Genomic DNA, 23,985 nt, shown 5'->3' with positions numbered 1-23,985 from the left:
TGACATGGTCAAAGGGGAGGGGTCTTGTTTCATTCTGAAGGGACTTATTTTCTGATAATGACTGGCGTTCTATACTGTACATTATCCTGCTTATTATACGGCTACTTGCCAAAGCCAAAAAATTAACTGCACACAATATGACTCTACATTTATTTGTTACCGTTTCATCGTGGCTTTTGCTGAGAAACAAATAGTTTGCAACACACACTGAACTTGAATTAAACATTCTGTAGAACACAGCTGATCAACCATCTGCTCTCATTTTTGAACGAAGTTCCATTGCACGAAGTGACCGGACTACTTGTGAAGTGATATCAGAAGCACAAAACCCGTTGCCAGTGACTCGGGGTACAGACATGTATAGGAATCAGGTTCCATGGTCACCCCTCCATGTGTTGTTCATGCTCCACTGGTGCATTACTGCCAGACAATTGACCCCTTCTCTCCAAACACACATGCACCCCCATAAGCATCATATCCATTCAAAGTGAGGGATCTAGGTAATAAAGTGTTATGATTTATTCTTCCTGCAGTTGTCAATAAAGTATCCTAAATAAGTGTGGTGTTGGCAAATGGTGACAATGCATTAGCATTTACAACAGTTGTCAACAGATTTGATTTATTTTCCTTTGAGTTTTTTGGGATGTTTCTCATATTTTGTTACTCTTTATATACGCTGTGGTGGAAATTTCGTTTTTGATGGGTGAAAACTGAAAAGGGGTCAGATCACTGCAACAAAAGAGGCATAGAATAGTAAAGTCAAGTTAAAGTATAGAAATACCCCCCCCTACAGGTGCTACAGAGAATCTCTCATCATCTCACCTCCTATGTTACCTGGGTAAAAACTGTTGAAGTGTTTTGCACAATGCATTTTTAAGTATTTCCATATCTCATCACTGAGGCTGATGTAGTGTTTCCAATCCAACAGGATCCAGGGTAGGAGTGTCTCTTTGGTGTGCCAGCACAGCATGTTCATGCCAGTCATCCCTTCCAAACGCAGTGGCCTTCACCTGTGATTTACCCTACCCCAGCTCCATATTCTCATGATGATCAGTGTTATCTGACAGCTCAGTGCCCCTCCCAATGGGGACAGCTACAGGTGGTTATATTTAGCAAGTTGGTCTTCTTCCATTTTAATTGTTGGATATAATTATGCTAATTATACAAATATATATTATGCAACTAATTATTAGAGATCAGTGTAACATGCTTGGGTCTGCTTAGTCATATGACACATGTGTTCACCTCAGGCATTTCAATTGCCATTTTACTTTTGTATCCTGTAACGTAAGTAACCAACCGCGTCGTAGGAAATGGCATGATTGATGTTTTGCCTTCTGTTTACTTCCCTGTCACCATGGTACAGTAATAGCCATGACGTGCTTTAAGCCCTAGCTTTTGTCAAGAATAGTGTCAACCTAAGTCTTTCCTCACTTTTACCAAACATATACTTCAGTTTTTTTCTTTGTTCAGCTGGAGACATTTTTGAGACATCTTTTTGAGACATCTAGTTGTTAATTTGGTCAAAACACTGACAAAGAGATTCAAGGGACCATAGTCAATAGGTGGCAGGGCTGAGTAAATGTGGGTGTAATCAGCATAACCATGATAGGAAATCAAATTGTTCTTGATGAATAATAGTGGCCCCAAGATCGACCCTTGGAAAACACCACAGGTCAAGTATGTTGGTGTTGAAATACAGTTGCCGACGGCAACAAATAAGCTCTTTTCCTGTTGGTATGATTTGAGCCAATTGATAACTTTAAATCCAACCCAGTGTTCTAGTCTGTGTAGTAATATCAAAGATCTTAGAGCAGAGCAAGATAGCCCTGTTACGTCATGGGCATGAAGTACGCTCTGAGCCAATAATATGTTTTGATCAACGGTGTCAACAGTAGACAGTTGACAGTGCAGTAAGGTTCAGTAACACTGGTTTGCCATCTGTATTGAGGCGTATGCTATTTAACACCTTAATAACAGCTGTTTAAATGCTGTATTTTGCCCAAAAACATTATTGAAACTAAGCCATTTGAAAGCTATAGCCATTTGATGTTAGGAAGGTGCGGTTAGTTGATTAAAGATTAAATTTGATTAACTTTTTTCAACAATTTTGCCAATATATTGTAGATTGGATATGGGCCTGTAATTGCTGGACACATCCAGATTTTTCTTTTTGAGAAGGGGCTATACAACAGCTGTTTTCAGGGAAATGTGTCAGACAGCAATGATACATTTACAATGTGAAGCACGTTTGAGTTGAGATTCTGTATTGTTTTTTCAAGAGTTTCATAGTCTAGCTCAACTCTGACATCAAGTTTAGTTCCCCTCTCTTTGTAGCTGGAGTTTTCAGATGTTGAGTTGGTAATTGAGAAGATATATGTCTGATTTTATAAATTTTACCTTTGAAAAAAGATGCAAACTCATTTAATTGATTAGTTGAGAGAAGTGTGATGGGAGAAACCATCAAGTATTTGATAAGTATTACACCTAACAGATTTGTTTCTTATTGAAAGGATAGGATGTATGAACAAATTATATTAAGTTACAGTTTTTGCACATTGTTTACACACTAAGATCGAATGCTTAGACCAAAGCCTCAATACCTAAACTTCTTGTAGCATACTTTAAACACTGTGCAACCATAGCTTAAACACATTTTCTGCTTTGCAAATTGTTTTCAATTCTGCAACACACTTATTGCAAAACACTACACACGATTTCTTCCATTAGACACTTGTTCAAAAGTGAAATCTCCTGTTATCATCTATTCCATCTGGTAATTGGTAAAACCCACACACATACCTGAAAACACATACAGAGACACCAATCAGTCTGAGGCTTAGCACTACAAATAGACTTCAGGTAAGTGATTATGTACCTGTTCAAGTGTGTACTTTTACATTGAGTACCCATTTACAGTTATGTATTTGCCCCTTTACTCCCCATTTCTAAAACCAAATAATCAAATAATCCAAAAAAAATCAAAATCAAACAATTATTTTCAGTGGGCCAATGTAAAGTATATGACCACCAACCACACCTACATGCCTCTTTTGCAAGCAATGGAATGGCCATGCAGAGACACTGAAGTGGGGTCAGTTCAAGGGTGCCTGAGAGGATATCACCTGCGATGTCGACGAGAACTTGTGGCTATATCCGAACAGAAGACAGGATCCACACACACACACACACACACACACACACACACACAATAGCAATTGTTTTTTTCTTTTTACTTTTGTTTTGTTGCGACATTTTTGTTTTGTTTAGAGTTCATTCACTTGCAGTAGTGTATTGGTTAGTGTGATCCTATTTTTCTTTATTTCTGTAAGAATAAGAGTAAAAACTATTGTTGTAAAACATGTCAGTTGATCACTGCAGACATTTTACTTTTGAGTTTCACAGAAGACTGAGTCTGAGAAAATTATAATACAGTTTTTCTCGATTGTTTACACACATTTTCTGAAAGCATGCCTCATACTCTCTGAACTCTACACATAAATCAAAACACACACACACAATGGGCAAAACCCCTTAATTCTCCTGCAAAATGAAACTTTACTTTCAAAACAATGTTATTTCTTCTCAAAATGGTATTTTGTTTTGAAATGACACACACAAACCATCATATGAATAGACATTTATAAGAACCAGTTGAACACTGACGTGCTCAATGTAAAACACTATAATGAATGGAAAACACTCCTTCTCCATTTATCATAATGACTTAGGCTTTTTTTGTTCAGTGTTACACTTACTACAGACAGTACATACGTAAGTGTGTTGTAAAATATTTGAGAATATTGTTTTTATACTCAGAACACACAAATACACTGTAACAAATATATTTTATTTTTCCCCACAAAACAATGTACACAGTGTACATCCCAACCAACATAAAGTTGCACATACAGTGGTCTACATACAAAACAACAGAAGATTTTACTGTATACAGTAAAAAAACTATGCTGCATCCTCTCTTCAGTTTCAGTCTGGCCACAGCACCTCATCCACATCACAAGCATTATGCTAAAGCTCTGACTGCTAATTGTAAAACTGTGTGACAGGTGTTTGCCCATGTGATGAGTCAATGTGCATGTGCATAGTAGCGGGCAATTATGTAACTTTAGAATTTGAATGGCAGTGTGTTCCTTGTAAAAACAAGAGATTTTCTTCATGAAAATTGTGCCAAATGCAGATAATTGTGTGTAGTGTTGTGAAAAAAGTGTGTTTTACAACTGCAATTTGAGTGTAAAGCAGGAATTGTGCTTGTAGTTTAGCAGAATTGGTTCAGGGGGTTGGTGCATGAGTTACATGCTGTGGTCATTGTGTCTCAAGTAACATTTTTTGTGTGTAAACAATTGAGAAAAACTGTAACAATTGAAACACAAAGACTGCAGTGTTTTATATAAAACACATCAGTGTGTTGCTGTTGATTTGAAAGAGTAAAGAGTTCAAACGGTGCATGTGTGTATGGTTTCGTTGCAATAATTACATTCTTAGAAGAGATTGTTGAGTTTTGATTGCAATGTTTCATTTTGGCATAGATGTGAGTTGTTTATCTCCAAGTGCTATGTCTTATATGGCTGTGTGTAGAGTTTTGATATAATGGGCCAAATTCTGCAAAAAGTGTGTAAGCAATAACACACAAATACTAAGTGAACCGTGAGGTTCTGGGAACACAAAGAACTTGACTGAATCTACCAAGAAATGATCATTCTACATAATGTTCTTTCTTTTTTCTTCAAACAGAATAGCTGGTAACACTTTATAATAAACACAATTCATCATTTATTAAGCCTTTGTTACTTATTAGTTAATGGTTTGTTCATCATTAGTAATTTCTTGTTCATACATAATTTATCATCAGTAAAGCATTTGTTCACACAACTATACAGTAAATGGTTTGTTCATAGTAAATAAGCCTATCCAAAAACATATGTTTGTAAGTACATGATTTATACTTAATAAGTAATGAAACAACCACTTATAATGACATCATTTTCTTATTATAAACCAGTTGCAAACTATTACAAAATGCTTTGTTCATCATTTGTAAAGCATTATTCCTACATTAATTCTCATCTGTAAATCATGTTTACACACAGTTAAAAATGGTTTGTTCATAGTAAACACGCATATCTACAGTATATTATATTTTTGAATTGACTGTTGTAATACCACTGGGCAGAGGTAGTGTAGTGGATAGGGAGCCGGGTTAACATGCAGTAACCCATAAAGTTGGGGGTTCAAACCCCGGCGTCCACCAATGTGGCCTTACCCTTTAATTTCACTGACATGTGTAAGTCGCTTTGGGTAAAAGTGTCGGCTGCTAAATGAATAAATCTAAGTGTAAACTTTATAACTCATTTGTAAATGTGTTGCAAGGCATAACATGTCCTCACTTTAGATGGGCTCACAAAATATCATTAACTAACAATTTGTAACTCCTGAGTTAATTATTAATTATAGTATTAGGAAGTGGTTTATAAAATATGTATCCTCACCCTAATTAATCATTAGTGCATGTGTATGTAACAACTGTTAAATAATGGAAATATTACTTAATCAAAAACATAGTATTGCATCATTTATTAAGTATTAACACTAATGTATAAACATATTTAAGATATAGGCTTATTTACTATGAACTATTTATAACTGTGTGAACAAATGCTTTACTGATGATAAATTAGAAATTACTAATGATGAACCATTAACTAATAAGTAACAAAGGCTTAGTAAATGATGAATTGTGTGTAGTTATTATAAAGTGTTACCGAATAGCTTCTTTGGTTAGCTAAAGTGCAACAACACAGCCAACAAGACAAAAAGAGAGACAATCAAATACAATGACTGATGCTGGCTCAATCCTATGTCACACCAAAAACAGCAAATGTGCAACAGTGCCACATCCACAAACTAAGCCCCTCACTCCTATCACACCGTTAAAGACAGTGAAAATCAAACTCATCATTGTCTTGTAAATCTGAGCAGTTTAATGTAATGCGAGTGGACACACACACACAGAGAAAGGCGGATGGGCCTGATAACATTACCTTTGCCCCCTACTGGGTAATAATGTATACATCCAAAATAGTCATTCCACTTCGCTCTACTTCAACTAAACTGCTGGATGGGTGTGACGTGAGTAGGGCTTATGGTATGTGTATCCTGTGCCAGTTTGGTCTGGCAGGGAAACCGAGCATCAGCTGACAAAGCTGGTGCTGAGACCATGTGTGAATATTGGACGAGCTTATCAGGTTACACTCCAGGAAGACATGTGAAAATTAAAATAACGGATTATAAAAGAGAGGCAGAGTTGTGCATTTATTTATTAAATTCACTACCACAATTTTGTGAAGCTTGTCACCTTATCATTAATTTATTCCAACACTCGGTTCCAACTGACATAACTGTAATTTCATGGCTTCTCTAACCAGCACTACACCAAGGGATGTGTGTGTGTGTGTGTGTGTGTGTGTGTTTATGTCTGTGTGTTGGTGGGTTAAGGGGGCTGGCAGGAAAATGTTGCATGTTGTTTTCTTCCATTGCACAAATCAATGTATGTGTTAAGTTGCAACATACTGTAGATGAGAAAACAAGCATGTGTAATGTGAACATGTGAGATTCAACTTCACCTACATTATAACCAATCGAGAGTTTCCATCTCACCTTTTAGTGTCTCTTGCAGTGTATCCCTCATAATGTGCTGCTTTTCTGATATTCTTGCATTTCATCTGCAAAGGAAACAACTCCAGATCCTTCTTCTGCATTTACGGCAAAACGTTTCCAGACGGTCCCTCATAAAGCCCAAGGCTGCGTGTCGAGTCCACTACCTTTTGCAAACCAGCTTATCTCACCAACAACACTGACAAATTTACCCAACCTTTTAGCAGGGATGACATTAAACAATAACGGTTAGGGGGGAAAGAGTCTCTGTTCATTATTCATTTTTAGATTGACAGGCATTGCACAAACAACTGAGGAAACAACTTGGTCAGGTAAGTGCACAGCATATCTAGGATCTACTGATATACAATGCCATCAATTAGTTTAAATCAGGTGTTTTATTAAAGGCATCCTATGCAAGGTTTTTACCCTAATAAAACACTTCGATGTCATTTTGAGGGTAAATTAACTTTAATAAGGAGAATGGCGCACCTTTCCAAATAAGTATAAGTATATATACTCTTTTGATCCCGTGAGGGAAATTTGGTCTCTGCATTTATCCCAATCTGTGAATTAGTGAAACACACTCAGCCACAGTGAGGTGAAGCACACACTAATCCCAGCGCAGTGAGCTGCCTGCATCAACAGCGGCGCTCGGGGAGCAGTGAGGGGTTAGGTGCCTTGCTCAAGGGCACTTCAGCCGTGCCTACTGGTCGGGGTTCGAACCGGCAACCCTCCGGTTACAGGTCCGAAGTGCTAACCAGTAGGCCACGGCTGCCCCAAATGCCGCCTTAGAATCTAGAGAACCGGCCTTGCAACTTCTCTCTCCCCCAACCTGGATAATCACAAATGACTTTACTACAATTGTGTAATAGCCTATTATTTGTATGAAATAGTGTAATATTACCAGTCAACACAACTCTTCTGAGATTATCTTTGCCTGTTTGCAAACAAATCCACATGTACCATGGATGCAAGCCATGAGTGCTATTTATTTATTTGTGTAAAATACAAATACTCCACAACTGTAGGGGGAGCCCAATAGCAATACATACACTTTTTTTACAAAAAAGTTTTTACAGGCTTAAAATCACATTATCTGGGAAGCAATGTTTTGCATTGCAGTTTTTTGTGATTGCTTAAGCACATTTTTTGTAACTATGGCTATTTTTGCAAAACTCTACACACAAATAGGAAAACCTTTCACCAAATCAGCAAAACATTGTAGTTCTCTTGCAAAATCTAACTAATCTTGCTTAACTTTTCACACCTTGGGAAAAAATGGTGTTTTCGTATCAAACAGTAAACACAAGCCATCACAATAATAAGCACACAATGTGGCAACTACACACTGATGGTATGAATAAAAAACACATCTGGCTTTTGCTTGTCTAGTCAATATCCCCACATGTAGACTGATTTTTTTTGCCTGTAAAAGGGCTATTTCTTACTCTTCTTACCTTTCCTCTTACCCCTCCTTGTCCTCCTCTTGCTCCTCCTTGTCCTCTTCCTCTAACTTCACCTCCTTGTCCTTGTCATCCCCTATCTCTCGCTTCTTCACCTCTGCGTCCTCTTCCTCCTTTTTCTCCTACTTCTTCACCTCCAAAAAAGTGCAAAGAGTGACATTGAGGGAAGTATAAACTTGTTTTTGTACGCATTTGGTATCAATCATTATTTTTTTCTTTGCATACTGTATTTTATTAATGTACCAATATTGAGCTCTCCACATACTGTATAATGGACTTGATGATTTTAAGGATTAAACAAAGGGAGGTTGTATTTTTCTGTCATTTTCATAGGATGAAAATGGTACTGTATGTGGAGTAACTACTGTAAGAGGCACTTGAAAATCTATGTGAAAGTAGTGTATGGGCATTTAGTGTTCAAAGTGCCACTGCTGTAGATAAATAGAGTCAACATCATTGTTTTGCCTCAGGGACAAAAATGAAAATGCATTGCTATAAAATGTAACCAAGTGTTTTTATATATGAATGAAACATGGTACATCATTGGCACTTTATACACAAAATGACTATAAACTGAGCTTTTCCCACGTTGATTTTCGTGTTTCTACTAGCTAACCCACACAACATTTTAGTCCTATGAAAAGTACCAAAAAATGCAATCACACCATGTTTCATCCTTAATTTCTTCATGTTGATTTGTTTCAGAGACCTCAAATATTGTCTCAACATCAATAAAGTACTGTATTTGCAGACAAAATAATGAATGGTGTCATGTGGATACAAAAAAAATAGTTTAGAATACCCTCAATGTCACCAGCTTTGCATTTTGTTTTATATCTAGGGCCATATATGAAACAAATGGGCATGCAGTACCAACTTGTAATGGTCCAATCATACTGAGAACATGTCTGTCTTCCTCCCTGCAAACTTTGAGCAGGCTGGGAATAATACTTTTCAAGGTTGCATTGATGGCAAATGAATGCCATCATCAACATGGTTCCCTGCTTCATAGCTCTAACTATATCAGCAGACCTTGTTCTACAACCAATACTTTGAAGCTGGTTACTTTTTTTTATTATTAATGGCCACAATCAACCTGGCATGTATGCTCAATGTATATGCTGCATGTAAATTAAATAGTTTTCTCCAGATTGATGTGTGTGAGTAAGTCTACTTGCTTCTCCAAGAGACCTAGATCTCAACCTAGAGATTTTGGACAATTCCATGCTTTCAACTTTGTGGGAACAATTTGGGGATGGTCCCTTCCTGTTCCAACATGACTGTGCAGTGCACAAAGCAAGGTCTATAAAGACATGGATGACAGAGTTTGGTGTGGATGAACTTGACTGGCCTGCACAGAGTCCTGACCTCAACCCGATAGAACACCTTTGGGATGAATTAGAGCGGAGACTGAGAGCCAGGCCTTCTCGTCTAACATCAGTGTGTGACTTCACAAATGCGCTTCTGGAAGAAAGGTCAACAATTCCCATAAACACACTCCTAAACCTTGTGGAAAGCCTTTCCAGAAGAGTTGAAGCTGTTATAGCCAAAAAGGGTGGAATGACGTCATATTAAACCCAAGGTCACTTAAGTTCATATGCGAGTCAAGGCAGGTGACCCAATACTTTTGGCAATATAGTGTATATGGCAGACATGAACACATCAATGTACATAAAATATTAATAAGTATTAAATTTTAATAAGCACCCGTTCCATGCTTTTTCCTCTACTACTACCTTAATACCGTACACTCTTTACTTTGCTCTTTCGTGTGTCAAAGCTTGTATTTCTGCTTTAAAAACGTTCTAGCTCTATGTTCATTTTGTATTTTCACATATACTGTACATATAGGGCAATTACGCACAAAACACATCCGTCACATCCATAACACCAACACAATGCCATGGTATTTAGTTGGCATTATGGACGTGACAGTTTTGCGTGGAATTGCCCTATAGCATTTTTTTGTGTTATCTTACACCTCACCTTGTACACAGTAGGTGCAATCCTTCCCCCTACACACACCTTGCAATTCTCTGCTCTCTCCAGTTCTTAATTCCTTCACTCTGTCAGGTTGCACTTCTATAAAGCCCTCGGTCAGATGAGGAATGGCCACTGCAGGCTGGGGGGAGGAGGAGGGGGTTTGAGGGGTACGGTGCTGCAGCACTCTCATTCAGTAAGCCCCATAAATCTCCAGTTTCTTATCCTCCCTTGTATTGATAAGCTGAGCTCAGTGACCCACAGCTGGATTCTGGACGTGTTGGGGATGAAGGGGGTGGGCAAGTACTATGTATTCATGGGGAAAACACTTACCTAACACAACAAAGTATAATGGTGATCAGGGTTAGAGTATTTAAGATTAAGATTTCCTAAATTCACTGGCTGGCTTCACCAGTGAGTAGTACTTGCAAAATGTCAACATATCAATGAGATAAAAACAATTTCTTCTTTCTTATGAGCTTATTTGCTGAGTTAGTTAAGAGGATACATGCCCTTCTCTTCTCTGTGGGTGCAATACCTACTTGCACACTTCAAATACTTAGTTTATGTATATAGTGTAAATACTGGGACAATACTAACCATCGAAAAGTGGGCACACTGTGGGTACGAAAAGTAAGCGCTCAGTGCACACTAGCAGTGTACAGACAGAAGTATGCGGTTTGAGACACAGTCCTAGTCGACACCGTTTGCCTAGCTTGGCATAATTCACTTGAAGTGGGTTAGACCAGTTAACCTATAGCTAGACTATGGCAAACAGAAAGCTATAGGCTAACTGGTCAAACCCACTTCAACTTTTAGCATCAATACTAAAAGTAACGGAGATGCCTCAGCAGCAGTTCAGCACAATGACGGGTGGGCTCGGCAGTTTGGGGGGCAGCCGTGGCCTACTGGTGAGCGCTTCGGACTTGTAACCGGAGGGTTGCCGGTTCGAACCCCACCAGTAGGCATGGCTGAAGTGCCCTTGAGCAAGGCACCTTACCCCTCACTGCTCCCCGAGCGCCGCTGTTGTTGCAGGCAGCTCACTGCGCCGGGATTAGTGTGTGCTTCACCTCACTGTGTGTTTACTGTGTGCTGAGTGTGTTTCACTAATTTACGGATTGGGATAAATGCAGAGACCAAATTTCCCTCACAGGATCAAAAGAGTATATATACTTATATTTTAGAACTAAAGCTCCATTCTTTAACATAGAGTTATCAATACTGATATATGTATTAGATGTAAAAGATTTGTTAGATAAAGTAATGTTATGCTTAAGAAATGGACTAAATAAAAAAATATTGTGTGAGTGTGACATGTAAAACAATCCAACAATTTATTTACGACTTGCAAAAGGCTGCACAGTAGCCTCTCAGCCATACAATCCACACACAGTCAACAGGCAGCAAGTTATTCATGTCATCTTAATGTCTTACGAGAACTGTGAACATAGTTTTCTTTGAACTATGTCTGACCGACGGTGATATAATTTAGTCCATCGGGATTCATGTGTGAAAGCAGTATTAGTGTCTGTACAAAGTAGTCAATGTCAGGTGAACAACAACATAATGACCTGTGTATATTTTATGATTATGACCAGATGAAATAATTGAACTAGGCTATAAACTGTTGATATTAATAACTTGGTTCAAGGTTTTTCAAGGTCACACTTACACATCAGCCTGAACTATATAGCAGGAGCAAATACTTCAATACTATATGAATCACTGGTAAAAAAAAAAAAATCAGAGTTCAGGAATACAAATGAATGGGGATGAATGAAGTGAAGTGAAGTGAAGTGAATGAGGTCGGAATTAAAGAGACATAAAAGTGACCATCGACAGCTCTCAAGCCAGTCCAGATAGTCATTCTATTATTCAGAATATATACAACACAGTATTTACATAGATTCCAGACCCAGTCTATTTGTAAGAGTAGCGCTGCATCTTAAGAAATCCACTGCCCAGTCCATCACCACTGCCCTTCAATGTGAGTTCTCATCAAAGATGTCTCTAGAAAAACAAGTCTGGAGGTATTCCTAGGAAAACCAGTCTCCCGATCAGCCTATGGATCAGTGAACATTCCTCCACCTGGAATGAAAAGAACATGTTTGTACAAAATTATTTTCTACTATTATGAATACAAAAAAGTGCTAGAACACCAGTTTGCAGAACTGACCCCCCCCCACACACACACACACAAATCTACTATCTGATCTCGGCTAGGAAGGGAAGACCAAGAGAGCAAAAGTGGAGGGCAGTGAACATGTTAAGCACCCACAGGCCCTACTAAGTGCAGCCTCACGACTCTTCTCATGAAAGTCAAAGGCCTGTGTTTGCTCCATTGCCTGACATTTAACCACTGACTAAATGAGGTAGATGCTGGGGCAGAGAGGAGCTGGGGGACAGTAAAGGTGACACATGAAGAACAGGAGGGGGCAAAATGCTTATCAAGGTAAAGATGATTATAAGGGTAAAATGGGAGCAGAAACAAAGTGCAAATGAGGAGAAGAAAGGATAAAGGAAAGTTTAAATATGTATGGTACACAAGTTAAAGGTGCCTTTGGCATAACCATTTTTACAAAACCCAGCTATTCATTTCAAAATGAATGCAACCATGGTTACATGCTATGATAGGGAATGGTTGCCCAGTCTGAAGACATTTACAGCAATTGTAGACAGCTCTACCGAAGGCTTACAAGGACTTTTCTGATCACATCAGCTGATGGATCTGCAACTTCCACTGGAAACTTTCCATTAGAGTTTTGCATGCATACATATACAGTATGTTGTTGTCAGATAAAGACTACTGCGCTGGAATCGTTAGACATTACTCACGTTTCTTTTCATAAGGAGAGCTGTGTTCTTCTATAGGTCTCATTTGTGATGGAGAGATGAACCAGCCGAGCTCCATAGTAATCCACAATGTAGTCTGATCCATCAGATGGCCCTACAATCTGAGAATACACAAATCTGTGTTACTTTAACCAACAAGAACGGCATACATCACATGTTGCATGCAAATTCCATTTTTCACAGAATACTGCAATTAGGTCTATGTTTACTACTGTATATCACAGAAATCAGACAGCTGTAACAACAACAGCTCCAATGTTTTTGTGTTAAAATGCAGTCAGTGATTGTGCATGACGTTGCATATTTGTTGCATATGTTTATATTTAAATTTCTTAGCAGACGCTTTTGTCCAAAACACATACATTATATTTTAATCAAGGACCAAACAAAATACACCAGAGAGGTAGCTCCCCCAGTGTTTCCCATACATTGACTAATCTGTGGCGGGGCGCCACGAAATAAAAATCGGCCGCCACAGATTAATATTCTATGTTTAATTTAATTTAATTTAGATGAAATATAAGGTCAAATCCTTGCATTGCCATTGAGCTGCGCTTTTTACGCACGCAGCCTTTCCTTGCCCCGCCCCGCTCTCTCTCGTAGCCTGCTGCCACTCCTCTGCATGTGCATTTAACAAAATATTCACGATTGTTGAAGGATTGTTGTTGCCACATAGAAGCATTGCATAGAAGACGTCTGGCTAAATTGCTATTAAATCCGCTTAGCATCGTGACAAATTTGTTCAAAACTGCTGCATTGAAGTGAATTCTGCATTGAAGAGACTAAACTTAAGTTAAAGTTAAGGTTAAGTTATGAAATCAAGCAGTATCTCAAAGCTAACGTTAGAATACTGTTTGGATGTCGAATTTAGCATGCTTAGCCTACATACTGCTGCTTGTCAATTTCGTTGAAGGGCTCATTTTATTGACTCTGACACTGAATGTATGCAAAATCCCAATGTAAATGGAAAAGTGTTTTCCAAAATTCAAAAGTGCTTGTCACAAGGAGAAGTACCAACCTTTATTTTAACTATGTAGAAAACGTTATGAATTGCATCCACACATCAGCAGCCTTTCAACTGTGTTACAATTGCAAGGGTTCCCTCAAACGTCTTAAAGTGACAGGCACTCAATTAGACCTACATATACACTACCAAGACGATCTTAATACACCTCCCCACCCCCCGTTGTCCAAGTCAGCTGCCGCCACAAATTGAATCCAATTCTGTGGGAAACACTGTCCCCCCTCCCCCATAGAAACTCCACAGTGTTTCATTTTTGTTAGGGGGACAGGCTGCCCTCAATTGCAAAATTGACCAATCGCAAAACCCCGCCCATCGAACGCAGATGAGCCAATGGCAGTCCAGTAGCTGCGCGCAAGCAGACATACTCCGTCAACTTCACCTTATGGCTGCATAGAAATGCATTGGGAGCCTTGATTTTTGTCCGGTTTTAAAGGATTTTATAGTGATGAGTTGAAAAGGACAGTCAAACGACATGTGTGGGATTAACGCATAACCGATACACATAATGATGCCTTTCAATCTTACATTTTCTGTAATTATGTTAAATTACATTAAATTCTCTCCTCCCAGCTCTCCACTAATTTAAGCAAACCATAACGAAACAGTGCTCCACCACATCTGTGGATTAAGCCACACAGTCAACTCCGTGTAAGTAAGATAAACAAGGATGTTAATTGTTCTCAGCATTGCCAGCATTGTGTATAATATGATTGACACTTGGAGGAGACTAGATAACTAACATTAGCATAGTTAGCTAACGGCTGCTAACGTGCTAGCATCGTCACGTCAGAAAAGTATGGGGCTGTGCACAGTAGTGTAACATTTATTCACAATAAATTAAGTCAGTGGTCCCCAAACTACGGCCCGGCAATATATTGCAGTAGCCAATGATTAAATGTAATGGAATAGTCAACTAAGGTAGACTGTTGTTGTTCACAGCACTAAGCTATTTATGGTTACTGATACACTCCGAGTCTCTGGCCCTCTCTTAGAGCCAGGCATAGTGAGCTGGTTCTCGGAAGAAAAAGTTTGGGGACCACTGATTTAAGTTGAAGTGGCTCTGCAATTGTAACGGATGCCAGCTAGCTTAGCTGTGCTTGTGGAACGTTGGTAAACCTCACTCCCCGATGCCTCAAGAGTGCTGCTGGCATACGAGCCAGTAGCCTGGGCTATTGGCTCAATTGTTAGCGCGCTCGCCTCCCGATCCGAGGTGCTGCTGTTCGCGGGTTCGAGTCCGGGCGTGTGCAGGGCTGAATCGCGCAGGTTCAACACAACGCAGGTTACACAATGTAGGCTATGTTTCTGTTTTTTTGCAGTACCATGTTCCTTACATGACAAGGCCCAGTGTCCTTGTAACATACATGCAGGTCTATCCAGCACAGCTAAGATCAGTGAATCACACTCTCCTCCCTTCTAAGTTTGTCACTCAACAAAGCTAGATCGAATTCAGGAATACAAATGAATGGGGATGAATGAAGTGATGCAAGGTCGGAATTAAAGAGACATAAAAGTGTGACCATCGACAGCTCTCAAGCCAGTCCAGATAGTCATTCTATGTATGACCGCTGACTGCATCTTTAATGGCATTACAAAATTGGTCCCCACTGTTAGACAGACTTGACAAATTCAATCTAGATGTAGATATTTTTTGTCCACCATTATTAGTAAAAGAAAACACACCAGTATACTACATATGTGCATGCACAGCTAACTGGGACTGATGTTCATGACCAGTATTCTCTATGATTGCAATCAGAGGTGTCAGTGGAGAACACAAATTTCCTGTTTGTCCATTTGACTGAACCATCCATGATCCACAGGTTTTGAGAAACAGAGGGGCGGCAGGGACTTGTTAATAGGCCAGCCCAGTCTCAGTATAGAGAATGAACCAGTGAGCCGCTGCCAATGCTTTATAGGCTGTGTCGGCTGTTGAAGTTATTGATTAAATTATATCTGCCACCAAAGTGCATCAGACCACTGGGAAAATGCTCAGCTTTTGGGCAGCTGTGTCCCACTGGTTAGCACTCCGGACCTGTAACCGGAGGGTTGCCGGTTCGAGCCCCGACCAGTGGGAGCGGCTGAAGTGCCCTTGAACAAGGCACCTAACCACTCACTGCTCCCCGAGCGCCGCTGTTGTTGCAGGCAGCTCACTGTGCTGGGATTAGTGTGTGTTTCAGCTCACTGTGTGTTCACTGTGTGCTGAGTGTGTTTCACTAATTCACAGATTTGGATAAATGCAGAGACCAAATTTCCCTTACGGGATCAAAAGAGTATATATACTTATATATATATATATATACTTATACTTTTGCCAATCCAACTAATACGATGAAGCCTTATGCCTTCTCGTAGACTACTTGGATCTGAACCTAGACAATTAATTTTCTACCTCAATGCCTATTTGCCATTAGCCTGGCTAACGTCAGACCTCATCTCATTGTGAGCAGTCATATAGGTTTAATCAGAGTTTTTTTTCCTTCCAGATTTTTTTTTTTTATTCAGTAATTTTGTGCCAACAATTCCCGGGATACTGAAAGACCGGGGTGCACGAAACTTGGTGGGCATGTAGCCCCACAAGGATGACAAAGACCCATTGTTTTTCATTTTGATCAGTCAACCCCCCCCCTGCCGGACTGGACCCCCCCGAAAGGAGGGTAGGGCGGACACAGATTTCTACACACACACACTCACAAGCGAAAACTCACACACAGATTTGTATCCTGATAAAGTTCCCTTGGCCTTTGGAATTAAAATCAGGGCCGTAGTCACCATAGACATTGAGGGGGACGTGTCCCCCCCAATATTCAAATATGACAAAAATGTCCCCCCCAATATTCGGACATAGAAAAATAAAGAAAGAATAAAGCGCTATACTAGGCCTACAGGAAACCAACACGTATCTGAAATGTAATCAAATGTAAATAACGCACAAATTAGTGACCTATGGTTCCAGAGTAGCCTACACCCCTGAGTGGTTTGTCCTGGTGATTTTCCGTTTTTCGTTAGTGGCGTGCGCTATCAAAAGCTTCCATTTACTGCACCCTACTGCGGTGAGGTAGGGCTGTCAACAATATCGCAAAAGCTACCGGAACAATTTTCACAAAACTTCTTGGAAAGGTGTAGCACAGGCTAAGGAAATCCCATACATGTTTGGAGCCGATCAGACTGAAAGGGAACATTTTCCATATTGTAGCCTATTCTCGCAATGATAGCGAAAGTGAAACGTTTTATTTTAAATGATGAATTTGTGCAAGCCTGTGTCATTTCTTTCACGTCTTTCAACATCAATAATGCATTCATATGCTAGTAGTAATGCCAGAAATTACAGGCCTCTTAGAAATGATTGTTGCATATTATTTAGATGTACACTCAATCGCGCATCCATGCAGGCAAAACGTGATCAAATGTGGCGACGTTTACAATACGTGATAGTTAATGTGAATCGCGGACAGGAATTTGCACCTCCATTCACCAATTAAAGGCTGTAGTAGGCCTAGTGTTTCTACATGTTGGCACAAAACATAATTTCTGTCAGAAGCCAGTCTATAATGCATACAGGGGTAACATGAGGTGAGTCAGACAGAAGAGGGGCCTGTCTTAGTAGTCTATTCCTGAATCCTGTCCCTTTCAAACTACGTTAAAATTGTGTGATTAGCCGCCAGCATAATAAAATCTAAATTAAAAGACAAAATCTTATTAGGCTCCAAACCTATGAGTCTAAGCCTTAGTTTAAAAAAATCTTCAGGTGTAAGTAATAAGTCAAAGAACCACATTCTGTGAAATATAGAGGTTATCAAAAGATACTCTAGTTTGTAATATCTTTTAAAGTATACATTTTGAACACAAATGGAGTCACAGGTCCATGGATGGACCAGTGAAGTTGCTTCTTCTCCACCCTTCACAAAACTCACGGGGTGGGGGGGGGCATTCTGTTTGGGGGTCCCTCAGACCCCACCACAGATTTGGTCCCCCCCAATGTTGACATCATGACTACGGCCTTGATTAAAATAGCCCCACATCATCAGATATACTTCACCATACCTAGAGATTGGCATGGGCTACTTTCCATAAGATCATCTCTCAATGCAAATCAAACCAGCTATTAGGCTAACTGAAATAAAACCATGCCAATCGTCCTGGATCCATGAAATAACTGGTCTTTAAAAATAAAAATCTGCCTGCCTCTATGGGAATTTAACATAGGGGTGTGTTTACTTATGCCCCTGTATTTTAAGTAAGGACATTTATTTATTTACGATACAATATTCATTCACAACAAAGAAAATTGGTGTCCTTAAAGGACTTTTCCTAATTTTTTTTAATTAAGGCAATTTCCAAAAGATGATTTTTTTATTCCTCTTTTTAGTAAATTTTAACATGGGTTCACATACTTTTTCTTGCCACTGTACATACACAAAAGTTGCAAGAGTAGGGGATGGATTAGGAGATGGAGACAAATTGGCGTGATTTATTTTTGAGGAGAGAATGTGCAGGACTGAGCGGCGGTTACATTTTGTACCGCTTTGCGGTACATCTAAGTATAAGTATAAGTACACTCTTTTGATCCCGTGAGGGAAATTTGGTGTCTGCATTTATCCCAATCCGTGAATTAGTGAAACACACTCAGCCACAGTGAGGTGAAGCACACACTAATCTCGGCGCAGTGAGCTGCTTGCAACAACAGCGGCGCTCGGGGAGCAGTGAGGGTTTAGTTGCCTTGCTCAAGGACACTTCAGCCGTGCCTACTGGTCGGGGTTCGAACCGGCAACCCTCAGGTTACAAGTCCGAAGCACTAACCAGTAGGCCACGGCTGCCCCATCATCTAGTTAGTGGTGTGGTGATTGGAGTGAAGTTATCTGCATCTGGGTGGGCTAACCCAGAGCCTTGAGAGAAGTGAGACTCTGCTTGCGTTGAAGTGGTGTATGGGAGGTATTTTTTGTGCTGCATTCACATCAGTCTGTCTATGATTTGCACCAGTGTTTTCCGAATTTTTCCATGGTCGCATACTGTCAATTGTACTCGCAAATTCAAGTGAAATGGGCGTACTGTAGAGCTTAAATTTTAACAAGTTAAAATAATAAAGCTTATCTAAAAAAAATTGGAATTTGGCGTGAATCTGGATGACATTTTGGCATATGCTTATGGTGGGCATTGGTTTACATGACACTGGAATGACTTATGTTGTGTACCATGCCTACAATTCAGATTAGATTAATTTGATAAAATAACAACAACAAAAACACCATATGGGATAAAATGCAGGGAAAATGAATAAAGGCTAGTCTGGATATGGTTTAGGTATACAAACTAAAACTCCAAGTCCTTAACTCATCTGACCCATTTGTTAACTTCATTTTATGTTGTCCCATTACATTTCCAATACATTGTTTCAAAAGCACAAAAATATCCTGAAGGCTGGGGAGGTTGAGTATTTTCAACTACATGGTAGATGCTGACATTCAACCTATACATGAGCAGCCCTGCTTTTCTCCAAGTGGGTGGTTACGGTGGTCAGAGACAGACTTTGTGTGTGTGTGTGTGTGTGTGTGTGTGTGTGTGTGTGTGTGTGTGTGTGTGTGTGAGAGAGAGATAAAAGACATCTGAAACTCTGAACACACCACACCACCATGAAGGAGGCTGAGGTGAAGTGTATGAAAAAAGAGCTGCCAGTGAAACAGTCAGTGGAGTGATTCTGGATTAGTCAAGATTAGCACTCAACTGGCTAGAAACTAACACAAGCCATCTCTTCCTGCTCTGATAATACGGCAGGATGAGGGCCACTGTGGACATTTATCTTGCTCCTTAGCTCCTTATCTACTTTGGATTGTCCAGCTAGGGGAATGAGTGCATGTGTTTGTGGTGGTGCTGGGAGTGGGTTAGTTAGTTACAAAAGAAGCGAGTCCAATACAGCCCCTCTTCAGGAAAATATTCTCCTGATTTCCTCTCCTACAATCTCCCATTCTCTTCTTTTTAGTATAGTTCAAATGGAAGGAAATACATGGAGACTGGTGTCTCTGTGAAATAATAACATTATGTCCCAGGTGTTTATTTAGGTGTACTCCAAGGCAGGGTAACTACACTTAAAGTAAGCGAGTACCAGAGAAAAAATATGGTCTCCTAGAGGGAGCAATATACTAGCCTAATACATACTCTCAAAACTCTCATTCAATGAATCTGAGCAGCTTACAACTAGTGTAAGTGTTGGCTCTTCGTGCCAGTGGCACCGTTTACAAGGAATAACTCTCTCAAAGCCCATAATAAGACATCAAGAGAAGAATAAGCTGCAGCTCTTCACACTCTTAATCAAAATAAATGAACGAAGAGGAATGAGGAATGCTTAATTTTTTGCGTACTCTGGCTGACAGTCCTGCATATGCATCAGTTCTAGGCTCAATTTCATTTCCAGGGAAAAGTTTTTGTGTTTGCTCAAAATATTTTGCTAGGTACATTTGACCTTGGAAAGGTCTGCACTCCCTGAGAACATCATGTCTAACCATCAGTGACACATGGAAAATATAATGCTAACTGAAATAACTTGTGAACAAGCAATAACTTTCTGAGACAACATTAAACTATTTAGGCTGAGGTAAATTCACAATCGCACAAATGCAGATTCTTTCTGTTTCGGAACTCCAAATGGCCAGCTGCAGGAACATGAATTTGCGAGTAACACTTGTTAAGCTCACCTCAGCAAGTCTTTCATTTAACAATGTTAAAGGAATTATCCGGAGTAAAATGCACTTTAGATTAATTTAAGGATGATTGAGAGTACATACGTTGAGTTGACATCAAAATCATGTCATTCGGATGTGTTTTGAGAAAGTTCGATTTTACCGTTTTTAGTCAAAACTCGTTAGCCTGGAAGTGACCCGGGCATGTCATTTCACCGCTACAAAACGCTATTTTTATACCTCTTCTACAGTTCCAAACAACATTACACTTACGTTGTAGTGAGTAGAGGGTCCCTAAAGCCAAACCGAAGTATCCCGAGGTCTTTATGTGGTTGGATAGAGAGTCCAGAATGAATTTCATCAATTTCAGAATGAATTTCATCAGCTGTTTACAGTTGATTCCATTGTTGCGAAGCCTGCCTCCTGGCTCAACCATCGATTCGATTCGATTCAAAATGGCAAATTTCGCCAAAAAGCGACAAGCTTGCAGGTATGTAAAATAGGGCTGTGCAATTAATTGAATTTCAATTTCGGCTCCAAAAGATCACAAAAATATTATAATCGACAAAAAAGGATTATTTTGCCACATTCCGTTAAGAAATAGTGTTTTAGATACAATTTCAACAGATTCACGCAGCTTCTTTAAGCCCCACACTCGACCCGCCCCTCTCCTCAGTTTTAGGGTGCGTGTGTGTCTGCTCCATCAACCATGCAAATAAGTTTGTTATTATCACTGTCAATCGAGGCGACCAAACTACTCAGAGAACTTATGGCAAGATGGCTAATCTAACGTTAGAACGCACCTATTTTTTTTTTATCAGCACGTTACAGCTTGTCTTTTACCTTCTACTAGTGCTAGAGGATAACATTAGGCAAACGCTACCGTTAGATCATTAACACTGATTGTTTGCTCCTTCAGTCCCTCCCAATGGATTATGAAACATATTTTCCAAGACCCAGAGGATAAGCCTCTCGGTTAGCCTACATTTAAAGTTGCAAACTTAAAAAATCTGGGGAAACTAAACACACCGACCAGCGAGACTAACTTATATATTAGCTATACAGCTATCAAGCAGTGCTACTTTGGCTACTTTAGAGAGCCAAGAAAAGATAACTAATGAAAAGATGTAGGAGAGGAGAAAGAGAAAAGCTGCTAATATGCTGCTATGGAGAGCCAACTGCTGTAGAGAGCAGGGAGAGAGGAAGAGAGAGGGCGGCAGCAGCAGCAGATGCCCATGTAGGCACCCCCTGTTAGAGCTGTCTTTTGGGCACTTGTCCCTTTTCCCCAGCCCACCCTGTACTTGGCAGAGATGTCAGCAAGCCTACACATGACAGAAGTAGTATTCTAAAGAAAAGGGAATTTTTATCAGATCATCAGCGAACATGTCATTGGATTTAATTCAAAATGCCTGAAAATGCCACACACCACATAGTATGTAGGCCTCATTACAATGTAATGCATCTGCTGTTTGTGCTGTTATGAATAAGTAGAATTTAAGGCTTATGTTATTTAACTTTACTTGGTTTCCTTATTTTCCTTATTATTTTATTAGTGATATTTTTTCTGGAGTCGAGCAGTCCTATGTACAGTACTAAGCAAGGAACAGAGAAAATCAAAGAAATAACACTATCCCTGTTGGCCTTGTTCTTTTCTTGAGTTCTTTTTCAGATCAGTAAGAGGCAGCATTACTCACTTGCATGGCAATTAGCATGAAATCCACCAAGCTGCCAATTCCACAGAAACCCACAGTGCAGAACTTCAGCAGGCCTGAGAAGACAAGAGTGGGAGTTAAGCAAAGGTATGAGGAAAGCCACAGCATTCCAGATCACAACTCACTCCCAGCGCCCTTTGGAGTTTATGTGCCATCGAAATGATTTTGGAAATGTTATTTTTTTTTTTTTTTTAGATGAGATTAGATTCAACTTCATTGTCATTGTGCAGAGTACAAGTACAAAGTCAACGAAATGCAGTTTGAGTCTAACCAGAAGTGCAACAAAGCAGAAAAGTGCAATGTGATATACTGTACAAAGTATAGACAGGTGGTGCACAGGCAGGACAAGATATATAGTACAGTGTAGACAGTGGTATGCAGTTGGTTTACAGAAGGTGGTTTATAATAATATAAATTAGATATAAATATGTGCAGTGTATTAGCAGTATAACAAAACAGAACTAGATTTACCGCATAGCGGTACAAAATATGACCGCCGCTCAGTCCTGTACATCCGTCCCGCGAAAATAAATCACACTTCAATTTGTCTCCATATTTTACTCCATCCTCCACTCTTGAAACTTTTGTGTATGCTTGTTTGGCATGCCTGAGTGTGTGTGTGCGGCTGCACAGAGAGTAGCCTACTGGTGCTGAAAAGGTGAATAGATTGTAGAATAGCCAAAGAAGATGTAGCATTGTTATAAAACCTTTAACATCTCTAAACAATCACAAGTAGGGCAGTTCATCAGAGTTCATCCATTGCAACTGGATTGATGAAAGGTCACTTACACCTGTAGGCTACATTGTATTTGGGAAAAGCAAAAGGTATCAGCATAATGTTATTTATTTATTTATTTATAAACAAAAACATCTCTGTCAGTTCCATGCCGTTTTCAACAGCTATCAAAAACAAAGGTCATTTTTGGATGGATGGATTTTTTGTGAATGTTTCTTCTTCTACATAAGATTTTAGTCATCTTTAGTTCATGTAATACTTTATTGTCAATGCACAAATTAAGTAACAGTAGTCTGAAATGTTATTGTTAATGCACAAATTAAGTAACAGTAGTCTGAAACGAAATGCTGTTTTACATCTAGTGGTGCAAATAACTGACATGTCCAAATGGGCCTTGATGAAATGCGTCGCTAGACTGTTCATTTTAACGGGCCAAAGTTGAAGAGCTGTTGTCCGTTATTGTTCGTGCAAATATAGGCTGATTCATGTTCCCTTGCATTGTGTAACTGAGGTCCATGGCTAGTCTGGCTTTCACCAGACCAACCTCAATCTTTTAAGAAATCAAAAAATAAATAGCGGGCAGATCAGGCTGGGTTCACCAAGCCTAGTCTATAGGCACCCGATATTGTTCACGCTCTATTCTAAATGCAAAAATGCAGGCCCGGGGTGGGTAATCGGGAGAATCGGGAGAATTCCTGGTGGGCCGCTTCACTTTTGGGCCGGTCGAGGAAAAAAATATTGACATTTGTCACGTTAGTCTAACTTCTCTTAAAGTAGGCTACACGTTCCGCATTCTGTGCATGGCACCGTTGCCTCTGCATGGGTTGTAGCCTACCGTGAGTTCTCCCCTCCCAAAAAGAGTTGGTTGGGT

At 39.7% G+C, this 23,985-nt stretch overlaps 1 protein-coding gene across 1 annotated transcript in view; it reads right to left on the bottom strand.

Moving 5' to 3' along the window:
- Positions 1–11,428: 11,428 nt before the first annotated feature.
- Positions 11,429–23,985, bottom strand: part of tm2d1 (TM2 domain containing 1) — a 38,559-nt gene continuing 26,002 nt past the window's right edge. The window contains exons 6-8 of the mRNA XM_076277800.1: positions 22,361–22,434; positions 12,954–13,072; positions 11,429–12,206 (exon numbers count right to left, since the gene is read on the bottom strand). Of these exons, the coding sequence (XP_076133915.1) occupies positions 12,962–13,072; positions 22,361–22,434 (185 nt within the window). The 3' untranslated portion in view covers positions 11,429–12,206; positions 12,954–12,961. The remainder of the gene's footprint in view (positions 12,207–12,953; positions 13,073–22,360; positions 22,435–23,985) is intronic.

Source organism: Alosa pseudoharengus, unplaced genomic scaffold, assembly GCF_046254945.1.
Source record: "Alosa pseudoharengus isolate Yale_2024_CS ecotype anadromous, Long Island Sound unplaced genomic scaffold, YU_APseudo_1.1 YU_APseudo_1.1_scf_11, whole genome shotgun sequence".
Taxonomy (NCBI): Eukaryota; Metazoa; Chordata; class Actinopteri; order Clupeiformes; family Clupeidae; genus Alosa; species Alosa pseudoharengus.
This window is presented reverse-complemented; position numbering and strand designations above follow the sequence as displayed.